Source organism: Ostrinia furnacalis, unplaced genomic scaffold, assembly GCF_004193835.3.
Source record: "Ostrinia furnacalis isolate ACB-3 unplaced genomic scaffold, ASM419383v2 OfSCF7395, whole genome shotgun sequence".
Classification (NCBI taxonomy): domain Eukaryota; kingdom Metazoa; phylum Arthropoda; class Insecta; order Lepidoptera; family Crambidae; genus Ostrinia; species Ostrinia furnacalis.
In genome coordinates, this window is record NW_021137634.1 from 269,946 (window position 1) to 289,924 (window position 19,979).

The following is a 19,979-nucleotide window of genomic DNA, read 5'->3' on the forward strand; positions in this document are numbered from 1 at the left end:
GGTTCAGATTTTTGCCATGTTGGAAACCATATAGTTGAACGATGGTAGCGCCCCCCTGTCATTGAGTTTGGCGGGACAGTTCAGCGTGGGTCATCTATATGACATCCACACAATACAATTCAATGCTCTATAATCTGTGGTTTTCAACGAGCCATTGACTGTATAAATAATGAGATTGAGCAACCAATTCAGTGTTGTTCTTGATACGGCAATTGCCGTAATATACGGCATTCAGGCATCTTAGGCACCATAAATACGGTATACGGCAGCACTTTGATTACCGTATCAAAATATACGGCAATTGAGTAAAGTAGAGTTTTTAGAGTTTTTCATGAGTTTTAGTAAACAAAAAATAAATATTTCGTCTAATGGAACGCAAAAACTTGTAAGACCATAGATGAAGTAGAAGCGCCACGAAAAGAAACGCCAAAAATGCAACCATATCTCCGAGATTTTAATGTCTAAAATCGTTATTTCCTCATTTTGGTAGATTCTTCACTTTTTTTCGGGTAGGTTCTTGGACTAAATTATTCAAAACCTTAAAAAGTGAAGAATAAAATAAGTAAGTTTAAAAGTAGTATACGCATAGTACATAATACATCACTTGTATTTTTTAAAATTTAAACCTTCCAAATAAACATTTTATACAATACGGCAATTTTCTTAGTTTTCCTTAAAAATCCGGCAATTTTAGAATTAGAATACGGCAACCCTAAATTTGTCAGGAACAACACTGAACCAATTTAAATACACGCAAGTCATGGTTTTATGCATGGGCCATGTTTGATGTATACATTTTTCACTTTAAATTTCACTCACTGTACAAAAAATGAACATTAGCGAGAAATTATACATTGTAAACACGGATTGCAGAGGCATCATTTATTTCTGTATGATTGGCTGGCAATGATTATGATTTGGCCATATTAAATTTTCCAAAGCATTGCTTTTTATAAAAAAAAATACAACGTCATTCATTCATTCGTTCGACGAACTCACGTCAAAAATATAACCTACAAAAAACCACACAAAAAACACATGTAATTTGTTGTAAAACTTATTTATTCAGTTGAATAAAATTTTATTTCATTCAGCCTCAACTGAATGCCTCTGCACTATCTACAAATTTTAATTGTTTCATATAAAATATTATAAATGCGCTGTAATTGAATCACTATTACGTGCTCTGTGATTGAATCGAATAACGAAATTGGGAGTTATGGATTTATTTGTTATTAACAGGTATTATTTATGAACATTTAGTGATTATAAGACTAATTAGCGATTATTCTTACTTATAACTATTTATTTCATAATCAGATATAGAGAGGATGAGGACAATAATATTGTCAACCAGGAAACAAAACATTTGGAGAAATTGAAAAAAGATATAGAAGAAAGAAGAAAATTGTATGCCAGCACACACACTTTAGATGTAAATGTAAAGTCTAGTAAACCATCAAGCGAAACAAAACAAAGCAATGTTGTTAAAGTTGTTGAGAAAGTTTTAAAAGATGAAATTCAGGTGCAAACTTCACCTATCGAAGTTGACCTGAAACCCCATAGGCAAGATAAAATAACACATGAATTTAAAGTATTAGGGGGAAACGATTTTGAACAGAAGCCCAAGGTAAGACTATAAATTCAATTAATAATACAAGAAATTTTAGTAGTCATTTTAATAGGTAACATTTCTAATGTTGCTAACATATTTTTGTTGTATTTCCTACTGTTTTACCATATTTGTGAAAAATAAAAATAAGTAATTTTCTGTACTTTTGAGAACAATAATATTTTTTTAGGTTCATAGGATTTTACCATATTGGCTATCACATCCATACAGTGTGTCCAGGAACTTGCAAAATAAATTGCATGCCATTGCTGATCAGACTTGGTTACACAGTACCCTAAAATCAACTTTAGAAAGTGATGGTATATCCCATTTGTTTCCTGTTCAAGCCGAAGTAATTCCTTTCATTCTTCAAGAGCATGAGTTGCCACAACCTCTTTGGCCACATGATATCTGTGTTTCTGCACCTACAGGCAGTGGAAAAACATTATCTTTTGTAATCCCAATTATACAGGTAAGTGTCACATTGCCTAACATTCAATTCAATGAATAAAGTTTTATTTCAACTGCACCTTGTGATTGACTTTACTTTTCTTGGCAGGTGTTGATGAAGGATGTAGGACATCATATCAGAGCCATGGTGGTATTGCCTGTACAAGAACTAGCTGCTCAAATTTTTAAAGTGTTTAAAAAATACTGCCAGAGAACTGGGTTAAAAGTGGCTTTGCTGAGTGGTTCCATCCCACTGCATCAAGAACAGCAACAGATTGTTCGTTATAGTGAGTAATTTTTGATATATGTAGGTACATAAAAATATACTGACCCCAATTCTTAGGCATAGTTCATTTAAATTTTATTAACTTTATTGGAGCTAACTATAACTTATTTTGAACTTCTTGTTTCAGCTGAATCACATGGTTGGATCAGCGAAGTTGACATCATAGTCTGTACAGCTGGTCGCCTGGTGGAGCATATTCAAAACACCAATGGCTTCTCTCTGAAGCATTTAAAATTTTTAGTAATAGATGAAGCAGACAGAATCATGGAAAACATACAAAATGACTGGCTCTACCACATGGATAAACACATAAAATTAGAAAACGAGCTTTTGTCTGGAAAAGTACCAAACTTAAATTGGGACTGCCTCATACGACATAAAGCTCCTCCTCACAAGCTGCTATTTTCAGCTACTTTATCTCAAGATCCTGAAAAACTAGAACAGTGGGGATTATTCCAGCCCAAATTATTTTCAGCTGCACAAGTTAATAAATTTGAAGATGAAGATCACATAAGAAAGTATACAACTCCAGATGAGTTGAAAGAAAACTTTGTTGTTTGTAGTGCGGAACATAAACCCCTCTTACTTTACCATTTTCTGCTTGAAAAAGACTGGGACAAAGTGCTTTGTTTCACAAACGCAGCTCAGTCTGCTCATAGACTCACAGTACTTTTGAATACTTGGAGTAAGGGAAAAATTAAAGTTGCCGAGTTATCTGCTGCTTTAGATAGAACCACAAGAGATGATGTTTTAAGGAAATTCACCCAATCTGAAATAAATGTGTGAGTACAGTAATCATTAAAACAATTTAAAAACATCAAATAATACAATTAATATTTTAAAAAGAAAGTTATTGCGTTTTATAAAATGTTGTAATGCTGCTTTTACACTGTGCGGAAATCAGCCAAGTCAAGTCAAAAAAACAGTGGGGTGGGGATGAAAAATGAATGAATTTCGTCCCCACTTCTCTGTTTTTTTTACTTGACTCGGCTTATTTCCGCATAGTGTAAATCCAGCATTACATTGTATAGTTCCAAAATACTGGACTGTCCTGTCGATGACATTGACAGTGGGGCGCCACCGTCAATACCGGATCGCTGGTTCAGATTTTTGCCATGTTGGAAACCATATACTTGAACGATGGTAGCGCCCCCCTGTCATTGAGTTTGGCGGGACAGTTCAGCGTGGGTCATCTATATTACATACCTACCTACACAAAGCGCCATCTATATTTTATTTAGTGTGATTTGATCACCAGTGAAGAAATTAATGTGAATTTTATTTGCAGTCTAATTGGAACAGATGCTTTGGCACGAGGGATTGATATTCCTGACTGTAATTATGTGATATCATATGACCCACCAAGAAATATAAAAACATACATACATCGCGTCGGCAGGACCGGTCGTGCGGGCCGCATAGGACATGCTATCATAATGCTGTTACCCAACCAGACCAATTTATTTACGGTATTTACAGTTTTTTTAATGTATTAAACTTTTCAATTTGTGGCACTACTTTTTTGATTTGTGGAAGTAATACCTACTATTTATAAAAATAAATGGCAACAGGTTAAAGATTTGTAGTTAAGCTATATTTTTATTTTATTGCAGGAGGTATTGAAATCTGGTGGAAAGTCTGAAATACCTGCAATGAATGTACATCCTGATGTATTTAGTAGATTAAATGGAAGTTACGAGAAGGCTATTGAAGAAACTAAAAATTTAATTAATTCTGAAATCCATCTCAAAGTTGAGAAATCAATTGAATTAAAAAGAGGATTTAAATCCAGAAAACGTAAGGCACAATAAAATTGTTTTTAATATGAGATTAATTGTTTATTTGTTCATTAATCCACCACATAATTGCTGAGTGGAACCCCATCAGTAGCCGGTTGTTTCCAGTCGTCGCCACGAGCGTCATTCCCACTGGCAAGGGCTCGCGCGCTCGGGTGACTTGTCGCCGGCACTTTTTTGTCATCTTCATACATCTGTATGGAGGGTCAATAAGGCCTGGTTTCCACCAAGGCAAAGTGGAGCAGAGCGGAGAAGTGTCATGTGGACTAATTTTTTCTATAGATTTCGACGGCGGCGGCGCGCGGCGTGGCGCGGAGCGGAGCAAAGAGGAGAAGTGTAAATAATGAAATCTGGTTGGTTATTTAAAACACTTTTCCGCTCTGCTCCACCTTAGTGGAAACTCTCTTCTGCCACTGTCAAGTTGCTACGTACGGGCCAGTAAGGGCATCGGTTGCCAAAATAATGTGTTAAGTAGCCAGTTGGTGATGAATTTATATTGTTTTTCTTTATTCAGTAAACCACAGCTATTATTATTACAAACAAGTATTTTTAATGAATGAGATGAAAACATCCCATTGGAACTACCTACTGCTGAACTGATTTTGAAAATTATTTTACCAGTAGAAAGTCACCTTTGTTGCAAGTCCTATAGATTTTTATCAACCCGAAGAAAAATCAACTTTCTGTGACAACGAACGCGGGCGAAGCCGCTGCAGCGCTGGTAAAAGCTATAATAGTTAAATAGTACAAAATGAGAAGTCGGTCGTTCCCATGGAGAGGCCATGAAGCTATAGATAAAAATGGAGGCCACACTCCGAATACCTACTTGAAGCACAAACTATGTATCTATCTCGCTCTCTGTGGGCAGAGTCTCTATTTCTAAATAAACAAAAAATATAAATTTGCTCAAAGTCAATGAAACTCAATGTAAAATCTTTATTTCTTGACATAGGTATCATTAAATAATAAGTGTAAATACTGGTTGCGGGCAGGACCGTTCATTGTGGAAAACCTTGGGGGAGGCCTTTGTCCAGCAGTGGACGTCATTTGGCTGAAACGAATTTAGAAAGAGAGTCTGCCCACAGAGAGCGAGATAGTGATACATAGGTTGTGCTTCAAGTAGGTATTCGAAGTGTGGCCTCCATTTTATCTTCTTCTTCTTCTTTTATTAATGGCGATGAACTTGTGTATTTTCGCCACAAGGCACACTGAACCCCGATTACGGTAATTTTTAACGTCAACAATCCAGACACGCTTCTCGATTCTGCGATACGATTGGTCGTTCAACAGCGTACGTCAGCTGTTTTGACCAATCGTATCGCAGAACCAGAAACGCGTCTGGATTGTAGACGCTATAAAAGTTACCGTAATCGGGGCTCTGTTCCGCCAATATCACGTGCGCAGCTTTTACACAATGTATTTGAGAAATTTAAATTCGAGCTTCATGCTTAGAACTCTAGGGCTTTTGAAGAGAGCTGAGCCCCGATTACGGTAACTTTTAACGTCTACAATCCAGACGCGTTTCTGATTCTGCAATACGATTGGTCAAAACAGCTGACGTACGCTGTTGAACGACCAATCGTATCGCAGAATCGAGAAGCGTGTCTGGATTGTTGACGTTAAAAAATACCGTAATCGGGGCTCTGGAGACAATAATATAGCAGGCCAAAAAATTGCCTATATTGTGGCAATGTTCCTTTCCTAAATCGTGTATTTACCGAACACGTTTATCTTGTTATTATTATTATTCTGTCTAATGGCTTAATGTCTAATCTATCTTATGCTGCTTTTACACTATGCGGAAATTAGCCGAGTCAAGTCAAAAAAACAGAGGAGTGGGGATGAAATTCATTCATAATAATTCATCCCCACTCCACTGTTTTTTTGACTTGACTTGGCTAATTTCCGCGCAGTGTAATCGCAGCATTTAAGTTAAACCCGATCCATAGTTTAAGCGTCAATGCTCGTTCCGTTCACTCATCGGTTCATTCTATGTCAACTGTCAAAACATACACTTGTTCACACTTGTTTGTTTTTGTGACTATCATCATTCATCACTAATAAATTCTCATCTTTATTAAATAGGCACCAAAAATGTCGGATTCTGATGATTCAGATATTTATCAACACCGTGCATTTCGCGAAATCCATAGGGCTATCAGGAATTATAAAAAAGATCCGAAAACAGCGGGGATGTTTGTGTCAGGCTGGGACGATGCTGACGAGGGTGTAGATGAAGTGGAAAACCCTGAAGGCAAGTTACTTTTTTGTAATACCTCCTAATTACACCCATCGTCATTTTGGTCTTCACTGCAGGAGCGCCGTTTCTATTTGCTATGCAAGATTTCTAGCAGAGCAGTATAATATTGTATGGAAGTCATCATCTCATGATAATTTGCTATTTTAATACTTTGCTACTGTAATTTTTATAATAAGTATCACTTGTTTTTGTAGCCAAGTTCACCAAGTAGTGTTATTAATAAACTGGTATATTTTTTTAGACAATCCAACTGATCATATACTATGGGCTGCTGAAAAAGGCGATGTGAATACTATCAAAGAGTTACTGACAAAACAACCAGACTTAGTACATGTGCAAGATCCAGATGGATATACACCATTGCATCGTGCTGCATATGGAAATCATGCAGTTGCTATATCATACTTACTCAGTGGTGGAGCAAATATACACGCTGAAACAGAAGTAGGATGGACACCACTCCATTCAGCTTGCAACTGGAATAATTATAATGCAGTAGCAAGGTTACTAGCAGCAGGTGCTGATCCAAATGCTATGTCTGCAGGAGGTAAGACTTGTCTTGGTCTATTTTCGTCTAAAAACATTTTTATTTTGTGGAATGGACAGTATGTTTGTTTCAGATATTGTCCCGAGTTACATGTATTGAAAAGTAATAACCATACATTCGTTATAAAAGTGTTTTTTCTTTACAGGGCAAACACCAATGCATTTAGCTGCAGCAATTAGCCACAGTAAATCTACATTGGTGTTGTTGTTTCTTAGAGATGATGTGGTTCAGGCGGCCGAAAAAAAAAACATTTCTGGAGAGACACCCAAGCAATTAGCACTTCGTCATGGAATCTATGCTCCATTGTTTGAAATGGTTATGCCTGCTATGTCTTATATACATTCTGATGCATTTACGTTTAATCCCTTTATTCAGAAGCAGGTCATGATTGATAAATCTTAAATCATAAACTAATCATAATCATAAATAACTTTATTGAATTACCAATATTACAATGATTACAATTTCTCTTATAATATTTACTCTCTAGTTACTAATTTCTGTAATAAAATAATTTAATACTAAAAATGCTTTGCAATCTAATCATTTCTAGATACTCTCTAAACATGACGATGAAAGAAAATGTAGATTGTGTTTTGTGGTTTTATGTTGTAAATAAAGTAATTTAAACTGCTTATATTTTTTAGTTACATATTGATTTTTTTTTATGTTACAGAGTTACATCTCAAACTAAATTATTAATATTAACTTAAAAAAATGTAATTGCCATTTGCCAAAAATAAGACTTAAAATATTTTACATTTCTTATAAAATAAGTTTATCTTTGTTGACCTTTAAATGACATATTTTCTATTACATACATAGCACTTGAGACAAGATAAGTCTCAGCATGCAAGTTCTTCAAACTAGCAATCAAGTTTCTCTTATCAATTCTTTGTAACTCAGATAGTGACGACCTCGTTTTAGAAGTCATATATGGTAAAACTAAACATCCTATCCCAACACATTTACATCTTAAACAATTCTTCCAAATTTCTAATAAATCTTCATCTTTAATTATAGGACAAACAGGTAGTAAATTAATAGCAGTAAGGCAGTGAATTTTTTGGCGTTCCGTTATAGGATAATCAGCACGCTGGAATGGAGATACTATAACTGCGCGCCATGCTGCACAAATAACTTCATTAGGAGGCGAAGAAGCTCTTAGCAGTAGTGGTGTCATGACTTCATATAAACCAGCACGTAGTAGCAAAGGTATGAGTTCTCGAATAATTTGTACGTTGCCATATCTTCGTGCCAATTCAGCAGCAACTTTCAATCCTTCGACATTGGTACCAGCTTGAAGCAACTGTTCAATGGCACGTATTTTGTCTTGCATAAATGTGGAAACCACCCATGGCAAGTCCTCGTTTTCCAAATTTACAACGCTTAGTAGCTCCAAAAGGAACTTCCATAAATCTTCCCGTCCACGATTTGTAACCTTCACAGCAGTATCAGCTTCTATAACACTCATCAAACACTGAAGAGCCCGCAATTTCTTACATTTGTTGAAATCGCTTTCATCGTCAAATACGATTCGCGACAGATAAATTGCTCCCATTTTGGGACATGTTGCCTTTAATATGTACTTTGCAGTTAACAGATCTTTTCTGTTTAATCCTGAATTTTTCTTATTTTTGTTTTCTTCGTACGTTTTATCGAGAATATTCTCCAAAATTTGAAACCTAATAGAGCTTATGTTTATTCCGTTTTTATCAGCAATTTCAGTAGCAGCACGATTGATATCATGTCTAGACATTTTCTCAACAAACGAAGGATGAAGATACAATGCGCGAATAAGTTGAGCAGGCTCGGTAGAAAGGCGAACGAACTCTTCACAAACCCATTCAATTTTATGTAAAGCATGTCGCGTAGAAAGTGTTAAATGCAAACGTTCCATTTGTCGGACAGCTCGATTACCAGGCTGAACAGCGGCCCACCGCTGTGCGAACTGATAACACAATTGTGCTGCAGCGACTTGATCAGCACCACGGGCACAACCTTGAAGTACATAGAATAAACATGCACCGGCCCATTCCATATTTGCAATATGTCGCACACATCGATGCGCAGAACGAAGCAAAGGTTCTTCTCGTGTCGTTAATCGCCAGGGTTCATTTTCCGATGCCTCTATATTACAACCATCTGAATTCTTCCGTGAAGTCATTGTTTGTTTCAATGCGTTACTACAAATCATATCTCTGGCAGTTTGTAGATCAGCATCTAAAGAGAGCAAGGCAACGACAGGTATCCACCGTTCATATGTTTCTAGAGTAATTTCTGATTTTAAATTAGACCACATGTCATCACGCATAAATAGAGGAAACGGTAAACGATAATACCCAACTTCAGGAAACATACCCTTAACGGAAAATAGCTCAAATTCGTATTGTTTAGGAGGGCTTTTTCTTCGGTAATCTTTCAAAAAGTTGAGCAAAAAATATTCTTTCATGTCCCTTAAATCCGTAGATTTCCCAAATAATAAATTAAATATGCACAGATATACTTCATAGTAGTAAGGATTTATAGAGATTGTCCGACCATGTAAACAGACTTCACCATTTTTCCAAAAATCATTCAATATGTCCTTTATCAAATCTTTATCATCAATATTCTCCCAGATAATTAAACATTGAGACATTATCTCTTTTTCCGTATTTCCAAAAGATATTTGTCGACAGTTCAAGTTATCATTGAACAATTTATAGTTAAGCTCCCAAGACGATAGTAATGATACCAACTGTAAAGATAATCCATCATTTACTGAAATATTTAATGTGCGGCAAATCTGTACCAGTTTATCAAAAGAAGTATTGGGATATTGTTTTAAAACACAAAATAGTATCACTTTAACGTCCCAAGTCTCTTCAGTGTTTTCAGGAAGAGCTATATCTGCTAAATTGATGTTAAATTTTACCTTGAGTAAATGTTGTGGTTGGTAAGGAACTGTATTGCCAAAACTATCCTCCAGTGCAAATGTACGACGAATTACAGGCGAAGAAAGGAAGCGAACAAAAGCAGGTGATAAAGTTTCCCCTTGACCTTTTAATGTGTCTATTAACCACATCGAGTCGTTTACTTCTTCAAATTTACTCAAAATGAGTAATAGATTTGTTAGTAATACTTCATCAAGGTCTTGAGATAGTACTGCTTTAGTCAATACTTTTCGAGTTATTTTGTCACGCATTGCGTATAAATCTTCCGTGAAAATTTGTCCAGTAATAATTAAATCTTGAATAATGTAAGAAACCATTCGAAATGGAATAAAATCATGACCATCCAAAATGTGACAAGCATCAACCATTAAAATATTTTGAGAAATATACTTTTCAATGAAATCAATAAATTCATTCATGCTTTTGATAGACGACATTGGTAAATAAATGTATTGAAATTTCCATGCTACTGACAAATTCTTTAACTTAGTGTCCGCATTCAGTAACGCATTTAATATAGACAAGTATTTTATCAAATAGTGCATATAACTCTCTTCGCATTTGATGAGGAGTTCAACTAGAATCCTGAATGAATTCATTAATAATAACGAATTTTTGCCATTTTTGAAACTATTCAAAGCTGATATTGCATCATCACTTGATTGGCTATACAATATATTCTCCAGTAATTTTCTAACATCATGGTTAGTCGAAGTCCGCCGTAAAAGATTTGATAAAATAGAATCGCGGGACTTTTCTGTGCGTGTGAGTTGTGAAACGCATCCTCCTTGAGCAGAGCTGGCTGTATGTCCATCTTTACGCATCCAGATGGATGTGATTCCAGATATAGCTTCTTCAATGTATAGGTTATTAAGAGTTACTGTAATATCATAAGAGTTTTTCAGATAGTATAGGTTTTCAATAGTAGTTATTTGGATTTCATTCAAAAGTTGTGTACCTTTGAGGAAATCTAAATAATTCTTTTCCAGAGTTAAATTGCAAGTATCTCCACTTATAATTTGCTCATATTTATTCATGACTGTTTTAATCAGAATAGTTTTTTCTTTATTTGTTAAGTTATTGAAGTAATCTAATGCGTTTCTTGTTTCACAGCTATGAAGGCATTTGTCTATAAACAAAATGTTCCCATAATTTTTAAAATTTGTCATGACTCCAGTAATTATTTTTAAGTCATTTAAGTCAACTGGTGTTGCTCTCATTATCTTATTCAACACTAACATGTAATCAGTGCATGTTAGAGGAAAATTATACTTTTTCAATACAACTTTCACATTGGCATAGTTAAGTTCTTTCTGCACTTCCTGTGCTAATGTTCGATCAATATCAGTGACAGTAAAATCTTTAGTTGCAGAGGCAGCAGCAGCAACAGCCAATTCAAGGACGTTTGAGTCCCATGGAACATGTAACACTTTCAATACTTGCAGCAAGCATTCTAGTTTTGAAGTTGTTGAACGAAAGGCACTCAATACTACTTTTAAACGAAAACTATCAACTCCACCACCGCTAAGAGCAGCTTCACTTTCTATAAATGCCCTCAGTGTATCATCTAGTTCAAACAAATGTCGAGCAGCATAAGATGGTAAATAATCACGCAAAAATATTTCTAGATCTTCATTATAACATCTTCGTAACATTATAAGAGCAACTTCATTAGGGCTTTGAGAGCTTAACTCACTTAATAACATGTTAATTTTATATTTCTCCTTTAACTCTAATATATAGTTTATGCGATCTTTCAGTATATCCAAGTCATCCATAGACACAGGACGAACAGCGATCATTTTTAATGACAACTCCAAAACATTGATGATGTCTTCAATAAATTTTAAGCCTATTTTGGGCCAATACCCAGATTGCTCCAATTTTAGAATTCTTTCCATAGTCCATTTAACAAAAAGATCTATGAAAAATGGATTCTCATCTAAAAGCAAAGGCACGAAATTTTTAAGCCAAATTAAAAGAGAACCCATTTTTATATTGTGTGGTATTGAATATAATATTTCGAGGACATCTTCCGAATTTATAGTTAACTTGACTTCATTGTATTTCAACCAACATATAGAAGCTAAATCTAAATCATGATTTGAAATAAACATTATACAAAGTTCTGTCACATCCTTATCAAATAAATTGGTATTCTGATAATTCTTGTTATCTTTAAAACAAATATATTCCAATAAATCAACTTTTATAACAAGATCAGCCAGTTTAGTAACTAAATCAGTATTTCCTGCAGCATACACTTTATTCTGAAGTGAGTATAAAATGGATTTATATGCAAGATTATGCTGACAAAGCTTATAAGCTGCAACAATGAGGAAATTATAATCTTCTATATTATCAAAATATGACTGTAGTTGTGTTACCTGTATAGGGTTCTTTTCAGTGATGATATCTTCAGTAATTGCCGTAAGCTGTATTTTGAGTTTTTCTTGAGAAGAAATTTTGGCTATACTTCTGTCCAATACTTCATCAGCTAAATTCCTCAATGGTGACATAGATGTATTCCTTGCACAGCATATTTGGATCTGGAATAATAAATTGAAAATATCAAATAAAGGAAATTTTATTTTTCATTTGCTTCTTAGTAAAAAATAAGTAAATAAAAATATTAAATATTTTTACTGTTCAATTTAATTATTTACTAAAATTTCAGGTGTAATTAAATTAATTAGGGTGTAAAAGAATTGAACATAATAATATTACCTCTGTAGCCTTGTAAGTGATATAGTAGAGAGTGTAATCATGAATTGACACTGGATAACATTTTAAGCCATTGTTTGGGAAAGTAAATAAAGATTCCCCATTTTTCAAATCAGCGACCCACATATTTTGATCATGGGCTAAAACAATTGCCTCATCCCATGGCACCAAGTGATGTATTGGCATGTTAACAGAAATAGTTGCAGATAATTTGGTAATTGGACATTTCACAACAATATTGTTTTCATTTGTGAATTCTAGACCTAGTTGTGGATTTATTAAGTTGTTGTATTTGATTGCATTATGTTGTACTGGTGCTTTTTCTAAGACAGCTATTTCTTCTGTTGAACCAGCCTTCAATTTTAAACTCAGTTCTTGATCCTTGTAGGGCAAATTCAGACATTCACCACTTTCACTAATTAAAAATACTGTCTCGGATGTTTTTAGAAAGTGGCTTAATTTATGATTATCAACATAAACAGTAGATTTAAATCCATTATCAACATCCATAACCACAACTTTATTGGTCCTCAATATTAGCCATACGTGATTGTTATGAAAAACTTTGTCGATTATCTCGTCACCAACAAAGGAATATTCGGATTTGTCAGGTTCTTTCACATTTTTGGTCAGTAAATCCAATACATGCACAACATTTTTGTTTTCAAATAGGATTAGTTTGGGGTAAAACAGCACAGCTTCTAAGTTCACCAGATTTCGGGATAACGTAATTTCTTGTAATGGTGATGTTATTATAGACATGTTGAAGCAGCTAAAACAAAATTTTCTCACAACACAATAATTTGATCTAAGCAGCTAGCCACACAGCTAGCATCACTGCGGCAAAATGCGAATCATCAGTTTCAAGTTTGAAAATCCTTCCAACGAACTTTAACTTTTTGTCCGCCATCAACCATCGTTAAAAACACAGATGAGACGTCAATTGAAATTTTTAAATAAACCGACGGCACGACGAATCCACCAATCGTTCAATTCCAACCCAAAGAGTTTATAAGCGTTAATAGAGAGAGTAATTTTTAAAGCCTACATCCATTCGGGTTATATAGATGACCCACGCTGAACTGTCCCGCCAAACTCAATGACAGGGGGGCGCTACCATCGTTCAACTATATGGTTTCCAACATGGCAAAAATCTGAACCAGCGATCCGGTATTGACGGTGGCGCCCCACTGTCAATGTCATCGACAGGACAGTCCAGTATTTTGGAACTATACCGTCAAGAGCTACACAACTTTTTATCTGGCACATAAAGTTAATATAGGAATATTAACTTTATGATCTGGCATAACCATGGGCACCAATGGGCAGTGGGCACTGACTACTAGACTCTAGACCAGTGTTGCCAGTCGGGTCTTGTCAGAAATTACCAGAAATATAAAAAAATGTAACCTTTTTGAATAAAAAGTAACCTTCATGGGGGGGGGGGGGGCGGGGCGATGGGGTAAGGTTTTCCATGGAGGGTTAATGTTTTCTTAAATTCGAATTTTTACCCTTTCCATTAANGTTAATTCTACAATTTCTGAAAAATCACCTAAAAGTAACCTTTTCATTAGTGTAACCTAAAAGTAACCAATGCAGTTCAAAAGTAACCTAAAAGGTTACAAAAGTAACCTTCTGGCAACACTGCTCTAGACTGAAGTGGACAGCCTTTCCATTTAGAAAGAAAGAAAAAAATGTTTATTCAGTATCATAGACAATACGTATTTACGTCAGTTTTCATACTCTATAATTTGTTAGAACGTGAGTAATTAACAATACGAAAATATAGATGACCCACGCTGAACTGTCCCGCCAAACTCAATGACAGGGGGGCGCTACCATCGTTCAACTATATGGTTTCCAACATGGCAAAAATCTGAACCAGCGATCCGGTATTGACGGTGGCGCCCCNGGCGCCCCACTGTCAATGTCATCGACAGGACAGTCCAGTATTTTGGAACTATAATAAATAAGGCAAACTGGCAAACACAATGACAACCTAATGGAAGGCATTATTTATTTAGCATCGCATGAAAAAGAGCGTTCATTTTTTTTACTTCTGGCTACACTGCAACTCGGCCATGTTTGGAATTTAGAAATAATTTCAACATGGCGCCCGGTGGTTCGCAGTGTGTGTGTGTGTGAAAGTGCAGTGAAATTATGTTATTATCTAATGTTTTTAGTGATAATTTTAGTGTTTAGGTGAAAATAGTGTGCATTAATGCAGCGGTTTTTCTATCATGGCATTGGATTTACGCCTGCATTCTCCGGCAGGCGCGGAACCTATTGTTTATACATGGCCCCTCACTTCAGGTCATGGTTCGGTAAGGAAATCGTATTTATCGTTTTAGGTTGTTAAATCTCACGTTGACAGTGGCGTATTTTGTATCTATTTCGTTATGTGGTCTTGGTGAAATGATAGATAAAAATAGTTCCTTACGATTTATCTGTACTTTAGCTCTAAAAGTCATTATCGTGCCTACACAGTAAGTTTAGAAGGAATCTAATTATTTTTACAAAATTGATAAAATGCGTTGTTTATCCTACACCTATCTATCGTTTCTGATTATGAAAGTAGTCTCAATAAAATTGGTGTCAATGAATTATGCTATTCTTCATATCACATGGATCTTGTAGCAGAGTGTATTGACCTCGTGTTTTGTCAAGGTGTCGTCGGCTTTTTTTAGATATGTACACACTGTTGCGTAGTTTTCACTAATCTAAACAATCTTCGGTCCTAATAATAATAATAATATCAGCGCCTACAAAACAACTTGGTTTGTTTACACAACTTTAAACAATTTTAATGTATATTCTGCTTATGAAGATGCACACAAGCAGTACTTTTAAATTAAGTACAACACAATGAAATTTTAATTTATTTAATGTATACTTTAAGTTTTATCAAGCTGGGAGTAGAATGAAAATAAAAATCACTTAATAATCTTATGACTCTTGATCATAGTGTTATTGACCTTAATAATTAGTAATGCATAATAAGAAGGGATCAAAATAATCTTGCCAACAGCCGACCTTGTAGTAGCAGATCAAGGATAGTAAATTATAGCCGAAGCCAGTCAAATAAATGGTCAACATACTTTATAATAAACATAATTAATATTTTCACTCGTATCAAAACAAGCCCTTGCCCTACCTGTCATTGATTTTATATTATCATACACAGTCATCCCTCTTACCATCATATTTGTATAGGTCAGTTGGGTATTCATGGAGATTTCGGACATGACCCATATTTATAAAACACAATACCAATTTTATTACTACTGGTTATTAAACCAAGTAAATTAAAGACATGGTAACAGTGACATAATCCTACTTCCTACTAATATTATAAATGTGAAAGTTTGGATGTCTGGATGTTTGTTACTCTTTCACGCAAAAACCACTGAACGGATTTTGGTGAAACTTTACAGTATTATTGTTTATAACCCAGAATAACATAGGCTATAATTTATGACAATTTGTGACAAACGAAATTTCACCACTATCTTTGCACATGGTTCACTGGTGATATAATGCTAGTTTTGCTTATGGGAAATTTTCATATTTCTTTTTATTTGAATTACCTAATTGTAAATTAATAAAGTTTTTAATTGGCTATTGTGTTGTTTGGAATGTTAAAAATGTTCATAGTAGTGCTAGACCAAAGGCCCTTAAAAATTGTTAGCCATTATTACTGTTGAAGACTAGAAGAAAGAAGAAAATTTAGGCTTTTAGAAAAAGTATGAGCTAAGGTTTCCCCACAGTGATTCAGTTAGGGGAAAAAATACACATTTTTTTTTTAAATCTTTTACAAATTTCACCTTGCCTACAGCCTTGATGGACTCAAATAGTCTTGGTGGGATGGGTAATGATTTTCCCAGTTACATAGGTACATGATACCTGGGTCTAAGGTATCAATAATAATTATTATGAATAATAATAAAATTGAAAATAACACAACACTACATTAAAATAAAAAACATTTAAAAGCTATCCCTAAGGACACATAAATAACATTCTCTGGAGATTTAAATAGGTATTTAGATGTATTGTTTCTAAATAAATGTACCTACTTTAACCTAATTAGTTAAGCCTCTAGTACCAAAAAAATGTTGAGTTGATGTAAAAAAAATATAAACTTAGTTATCAGTTGTGTGTGTAATTCCCCATAAATATTTTGATGATGATGATGATGATTTCGAGAGGTGAATTTTATTATGCATCACTGAAATGGAATTTCAGTAAAACCACTTGACATAATTAGAAGTTTAAATAGGCATGTATCATAGTAGCATTTACAACACGTTGCATTTAGTGTTAACACAAACCTGTTATTTTTTCATAATTTAATTTATATGTCATCCTTTAATGACATACAAAAGGCCACAGTTACAGATACAGACTGTAGTGTATTGTTGAGCATTAGAGTATTAAACAAGCATTTCCATGAAATAATAAATTAATTAAAAATTCTCTCTAGCATTTTTAGAACCTTGGCAGTTGAAAAATTCATTCAGTTGTTATGAAAATAATATTTTACTCTTAACTTTATCTTATTCACTTGAATGTGTCATCCAGCGTTGCCAGACGTCCCGATTTTGGCGGGACGTCCCGATTTTTTAATCAAATTTAAATGTCCCGCGCGGGACAGGCTCGGTCCCGCTTTTCGGAGAGAAACACTCACTTCACCAGACTTCTTTTTTTATTCTAAAGACGAATTTAATGATAGAGTAAATCTGTACCTCTAGCATGAACAACTTTCGTCTTCGAATCGTTTGCGTGTTCAATAAAATTCGATACTCAACCTTCTAATTAAACGATAACGTGACAATTTTGATTCTCAAAATAAGTTTCGTGTAACCATTTCTTACACTAAGTTCACTTTACGACACGTCCACAAGGGTGCTGTTGTAGTTTTCGCTTTTGATGGCGATTTGAGTACGCAAACGATTTGAACTCGAAAGATTTTCGTGCTAGCCGTACTGATTTAAAATATTATTTTTTTGTTAAAATACATTTTCTATGGCTACTTTTGCTATCTATTGTCACGTAAACGTAATTTTAAGTCAAATAAAAAGATAAATATTTGAAAATCTTTGATTATAGTATACGTTTTTTTACTATGTCCCGCTTTTGACTGAAGAATCCCGCTATTTTCACTCAAAAAGTACCAAAGTCCCGACTTGGCGAAAAAAAAAACTGGCAACGCTGGTGTCATCCCTGAAAAAATGTTGAATGACCTAGCGCCCTAATAGTTGCGCGGAAGTAGGTTAACAGAGTCAGTAAAAGAAAGGTCATAATAGTTTCTTAAATTGTGAGCATAATCAGAAATTTCACTTATGAAACACGATTTGACTTAATTTTCTGGAGAAAGCCGCCTGAACTCTCAGCTATATGCTCAGTTTTTTTTATGTTTAATCAGGGTTCGAGGATATATATCAAGGGATATATATCAAGATATATATCGGATATATATCCGATATATATCAAGCCGGTTTTGATGATATATATCAACTTTAAAAATTTGTTACTGTATTTGTACTTTTTGACATAAGATTTTTATTTTTTTAGTTGATTTTGTCGTATTTCAAAGATATTTTATGTTTTTGCTTTATTTGTCTGATTTTAAGTTTTAAAAACATTAAAAACATGTTTATGTAACACATATGCAATAGTATTCATGAATAGTACAATAAAATAATACTATGGCTTTCATACAAAATTGATATATATCAAAGTTGATATATATCGGATATATATCATAAATATCCGATATTTTGATATTTATAATAAATATCGGATATTTTCGAACCCTGTGTTTAATGGACCTTAAAATGGTGAATGAATTGTGACGTGTTTGGCCCACTAATGTCCTGCGTCACATCACATTATGCCGCCCTTTTTATGTCTCCATATAAGTACAGCTATGGCTTCAACCTCGTCGTTTGGGTATTCCGAGTTCGGTGCGTGGTGAACATGACATGACCTTGAGCGAATGTTCCGAGTACAAGTTTATACGACAGTTCGAATCACTGTCGATGGTCACCAGATTGTTTGTTACTGAGAAATTGCAGACTATGATAAACCTAACACCTTCCTTGTGGGATGGGGCTATGGGGCTTGTTATTTTCGCCATGCTTGGCAGATCAATTCTTGATTCCATTTCGAGCACGCGTCGAGGCTATCTTCACGATGCACGTGTAGCGACTAAAATATGTCTGAAATAAGTACCGAACACCGTAGCAGCGGCGGTTGCACCTGCAACGACTGCGTGCACCCAATCGTATTGGAACTACTGGTTGTAAGTTACGTATTTGTACGAAACAGTCGACAGCATCTGCACACGCAACCTGCAGTTGCGGTCTGCCACGTGGTTCGGAACGGCACCTCATCACGAACTTTTTCAGATTTATAAAATATCATTTTTCCTTTGTGTAACGAGAGAACGAAAGAACGCCAAATCACGCTAAAATTAATGGGTTGCAACTCGCACGCAACGCTACATAATCATCGCAGGACAGTTTCAATACAAGTGGTCAGTGACGCGTTTCAGCAACACTAATGTGTTTATAAAAACACTGACTACTTACTTATTTAAAAAAATACCAACTGAATTGAGAACCTCCTTCTTGTTAAAGTCTGCTAAAAACCTTGTGACTCTTTCAATTTAATTGATGTATGAATGAATTTCTAGGTTTATGTGACTTGTAATACTATAGTTTGTCAATATTTTTATTTGTTTTATTTGCTTGTTACAGGAAAAACACGATGGGGCCTTGGAGATAGTAGAAACAATAAAGTATGTCAATTTTATTTGAAACATCTTTTTATTGCATAAGTTTAACACTGTGATTTCAATCGTAAGGTTACTTTGGACGTAAGAATTTCACTTTGAACTTCAAAACTGGTGTCAAACTTAATACTGATGTATTGATGATAACTAAAACAAGTAACAAACTGTTTTAAGTTACCTGTCGATTGAAAATGCGGCCTTTTTTGCAATTTCTAATAACTAATGCACAACAAAATTAACTAAGTAATTTTTTTTTTTAAGAAATTACTAGATCTAGATTCTAGATATAACAACACCATAATATACATGAACACCTTACCTACCTAATGTACAAAGCCTGCATGAGACATTTTAATTAGCTACTATTTGGTGTGGTAGTACTGGTAATAATAGATGACTATACCTACATACAGTAGGTAGGTACAGTAGTAACATCTGAAATTGTGCTAAATAATAATACTTGTAATCATGAACACTTGCAATAGTCGGTAGGTACATCTAGAAATCATGTGATATAATCTTCTATAATATAAAAATGAATCGCAAAATGTGTTGGTAAGCGCGTAACTCAA

At 34.7% G+C, this 19,979-nt stretch overlaps 4 protein-coding genes across 9 annotated transcripts in view; 3 read left to right on the forward strand and 1 right to left on the reverse strand.

Moving 5' to 3' along the window:
• The first annotated feature begins 1,007 nt into the window (after positions 1 to 1,007).
• Dbp73D (putative ATP-dependent RNA helicase Dbp73D) lies at positions 1,008 to 4,176 on the forward strand. The gene is made up of 7 exons (XM_028320567.1): positions 1,008 to 1,242; positions 1,321 to 1,630; positions 1,803 to 2,084; positions 2,172 to 2,349; positions 2,476 to 3,130; positions 3,637 to 3,817; positions 3,962 to 4,176. Exons 1-7 carry the CDS (start codon positions 1,220 to 1,222, stop codon positions 4,157 to 4,159), a joined length of 1,827 nt encoding a protein of 608 aa, XP_028176368.1. The 5' UTR covers positions 1,008 to 1,219; the 3' UTR covers positions 4,160 to 4,176.
• A 1,964-nt stretch (positions 4,177 to 6,140) lies between these two features.
• Positions 6,141 to 7,584, forward strand: Ankrd49 (ankyrin repeat domain-containing protein 49). Its single transcript, XM_028320543.1, has 3 exons — positions 6,141 to 6,398; positions 6,646 to 6,951; positions 7,097 to 7,584. The coding sequence occupies exons 1-3, from the start codon at positions 6,239 to 6,241 to the stop codon at positions 7,351 to 7,353; spliced, it is 723 nt and encodes a 240-aa protein (XP_028176344.1). The 5' UTR covers positions 6,141 to 6,238; the 3' UTR covers positions 7,354 to 7,584.
• On the reverse strand, positions 7,435 to 13,650 carry rod (kinetochore component rough deal). The gene is made up of 2 exons (XM_028320542.1): positions 12,615 to 13,650; positions 7,435 to 12,436 (listed from the first exon to the last, which is right to left on the reverse strand). Exons 1-2 carry the CDS (start codon positions 13,371 to 13,373, stop codon positions 7,730 to 7,732), a joined length of 5,466 nt encoding a protein of 1,821 aa, XP_028176343.1. The 5' UTR covers positions 13,374 to 13,650; the 3' UTR covers positions 7,435 to 7,729.
• Positions 13,651 to 14,709: 1,059 nt separating this feature from the next.
• Positions 14,710 to 19,979, forward strand: part of gpp (DOT1 like histone lysine methyltransferase grappa) — a 33,746-nt gene continuing 28,476 nt past the window's right edge. For all 6 annotated transcript variants that reach the window (XM_028320524.1, XM_028320526.1, XM_028320523.1 and 3 more), the window contains exons 1-2: positions 14,710 to 14,935; positions 19,373 to 19,413. In XM_028320524.1, coding sequence (XP_028176325.1) covers positions 14,852 to 14,935; positions 19,373 to 19,413 — 125 coding nt within the window. In that variant the 5' untranslated portion in view covers positions 14,710 to 14,851. The remainder of the gene's footprint in view (positions 14,936 to 19,372; positions 19,414 to 19,979) is intronic.

Bases quoted from the DNA above. Each gene is read 5' to 3' on its own strand.
- Dbp73D (XM_028320567.1), top strand. From the start codon at position 1,220: ATGGATTTATTTGTTATTAACAG. The intron at 1,243-1,320 runs GTATTATTTATG...TTTCATAATCAG, and splicing joins GATTTATTTGTTATTAACAG to ATATAGAGAGGATGAGGACA. The intron at 3,818-3,961 runs GTATTTACAGTT...ATTTTATTGCAG, and splicing joins ACCAGACCAATTTATTTACG to GAGGTATTGAAATCTGGTGG.
- Ankrd49 (XM_028320543.1), top strand. From the start codon at position 6,239: ATGTCGGATTCTGATGATTCAGATATTTATCAACACCGTGCATTTCGC. The intron at 6,399-6,645 runs GCAAGTTACTTT...ATATTTTTTTAG, and splicing joins TGAAGTGGAAAACCCTGAAG to ACAATCCAACTGATCATATA. The intron at 6,952-7,096 runs GTAAGACTTGTC...TTTTCTTTACAG, and splicing joins AAATGCTATGTCTGCAGGAG to GGCAAACACCAATGCATTTA.
- rod (XM_028320542.1), bottom strand. From the start codon at position 13,373: ATGTCTATAATAACATCACCATTACAAGAAATTACGTTATCCCGAAAT. The intron at 12,437-12,614 runs GTAATATTATTA...TTATTATTCCAG, and splicing joins TCACTTACAAGGCTACAGAG to ATCCAAATATGCTGTGCAAG.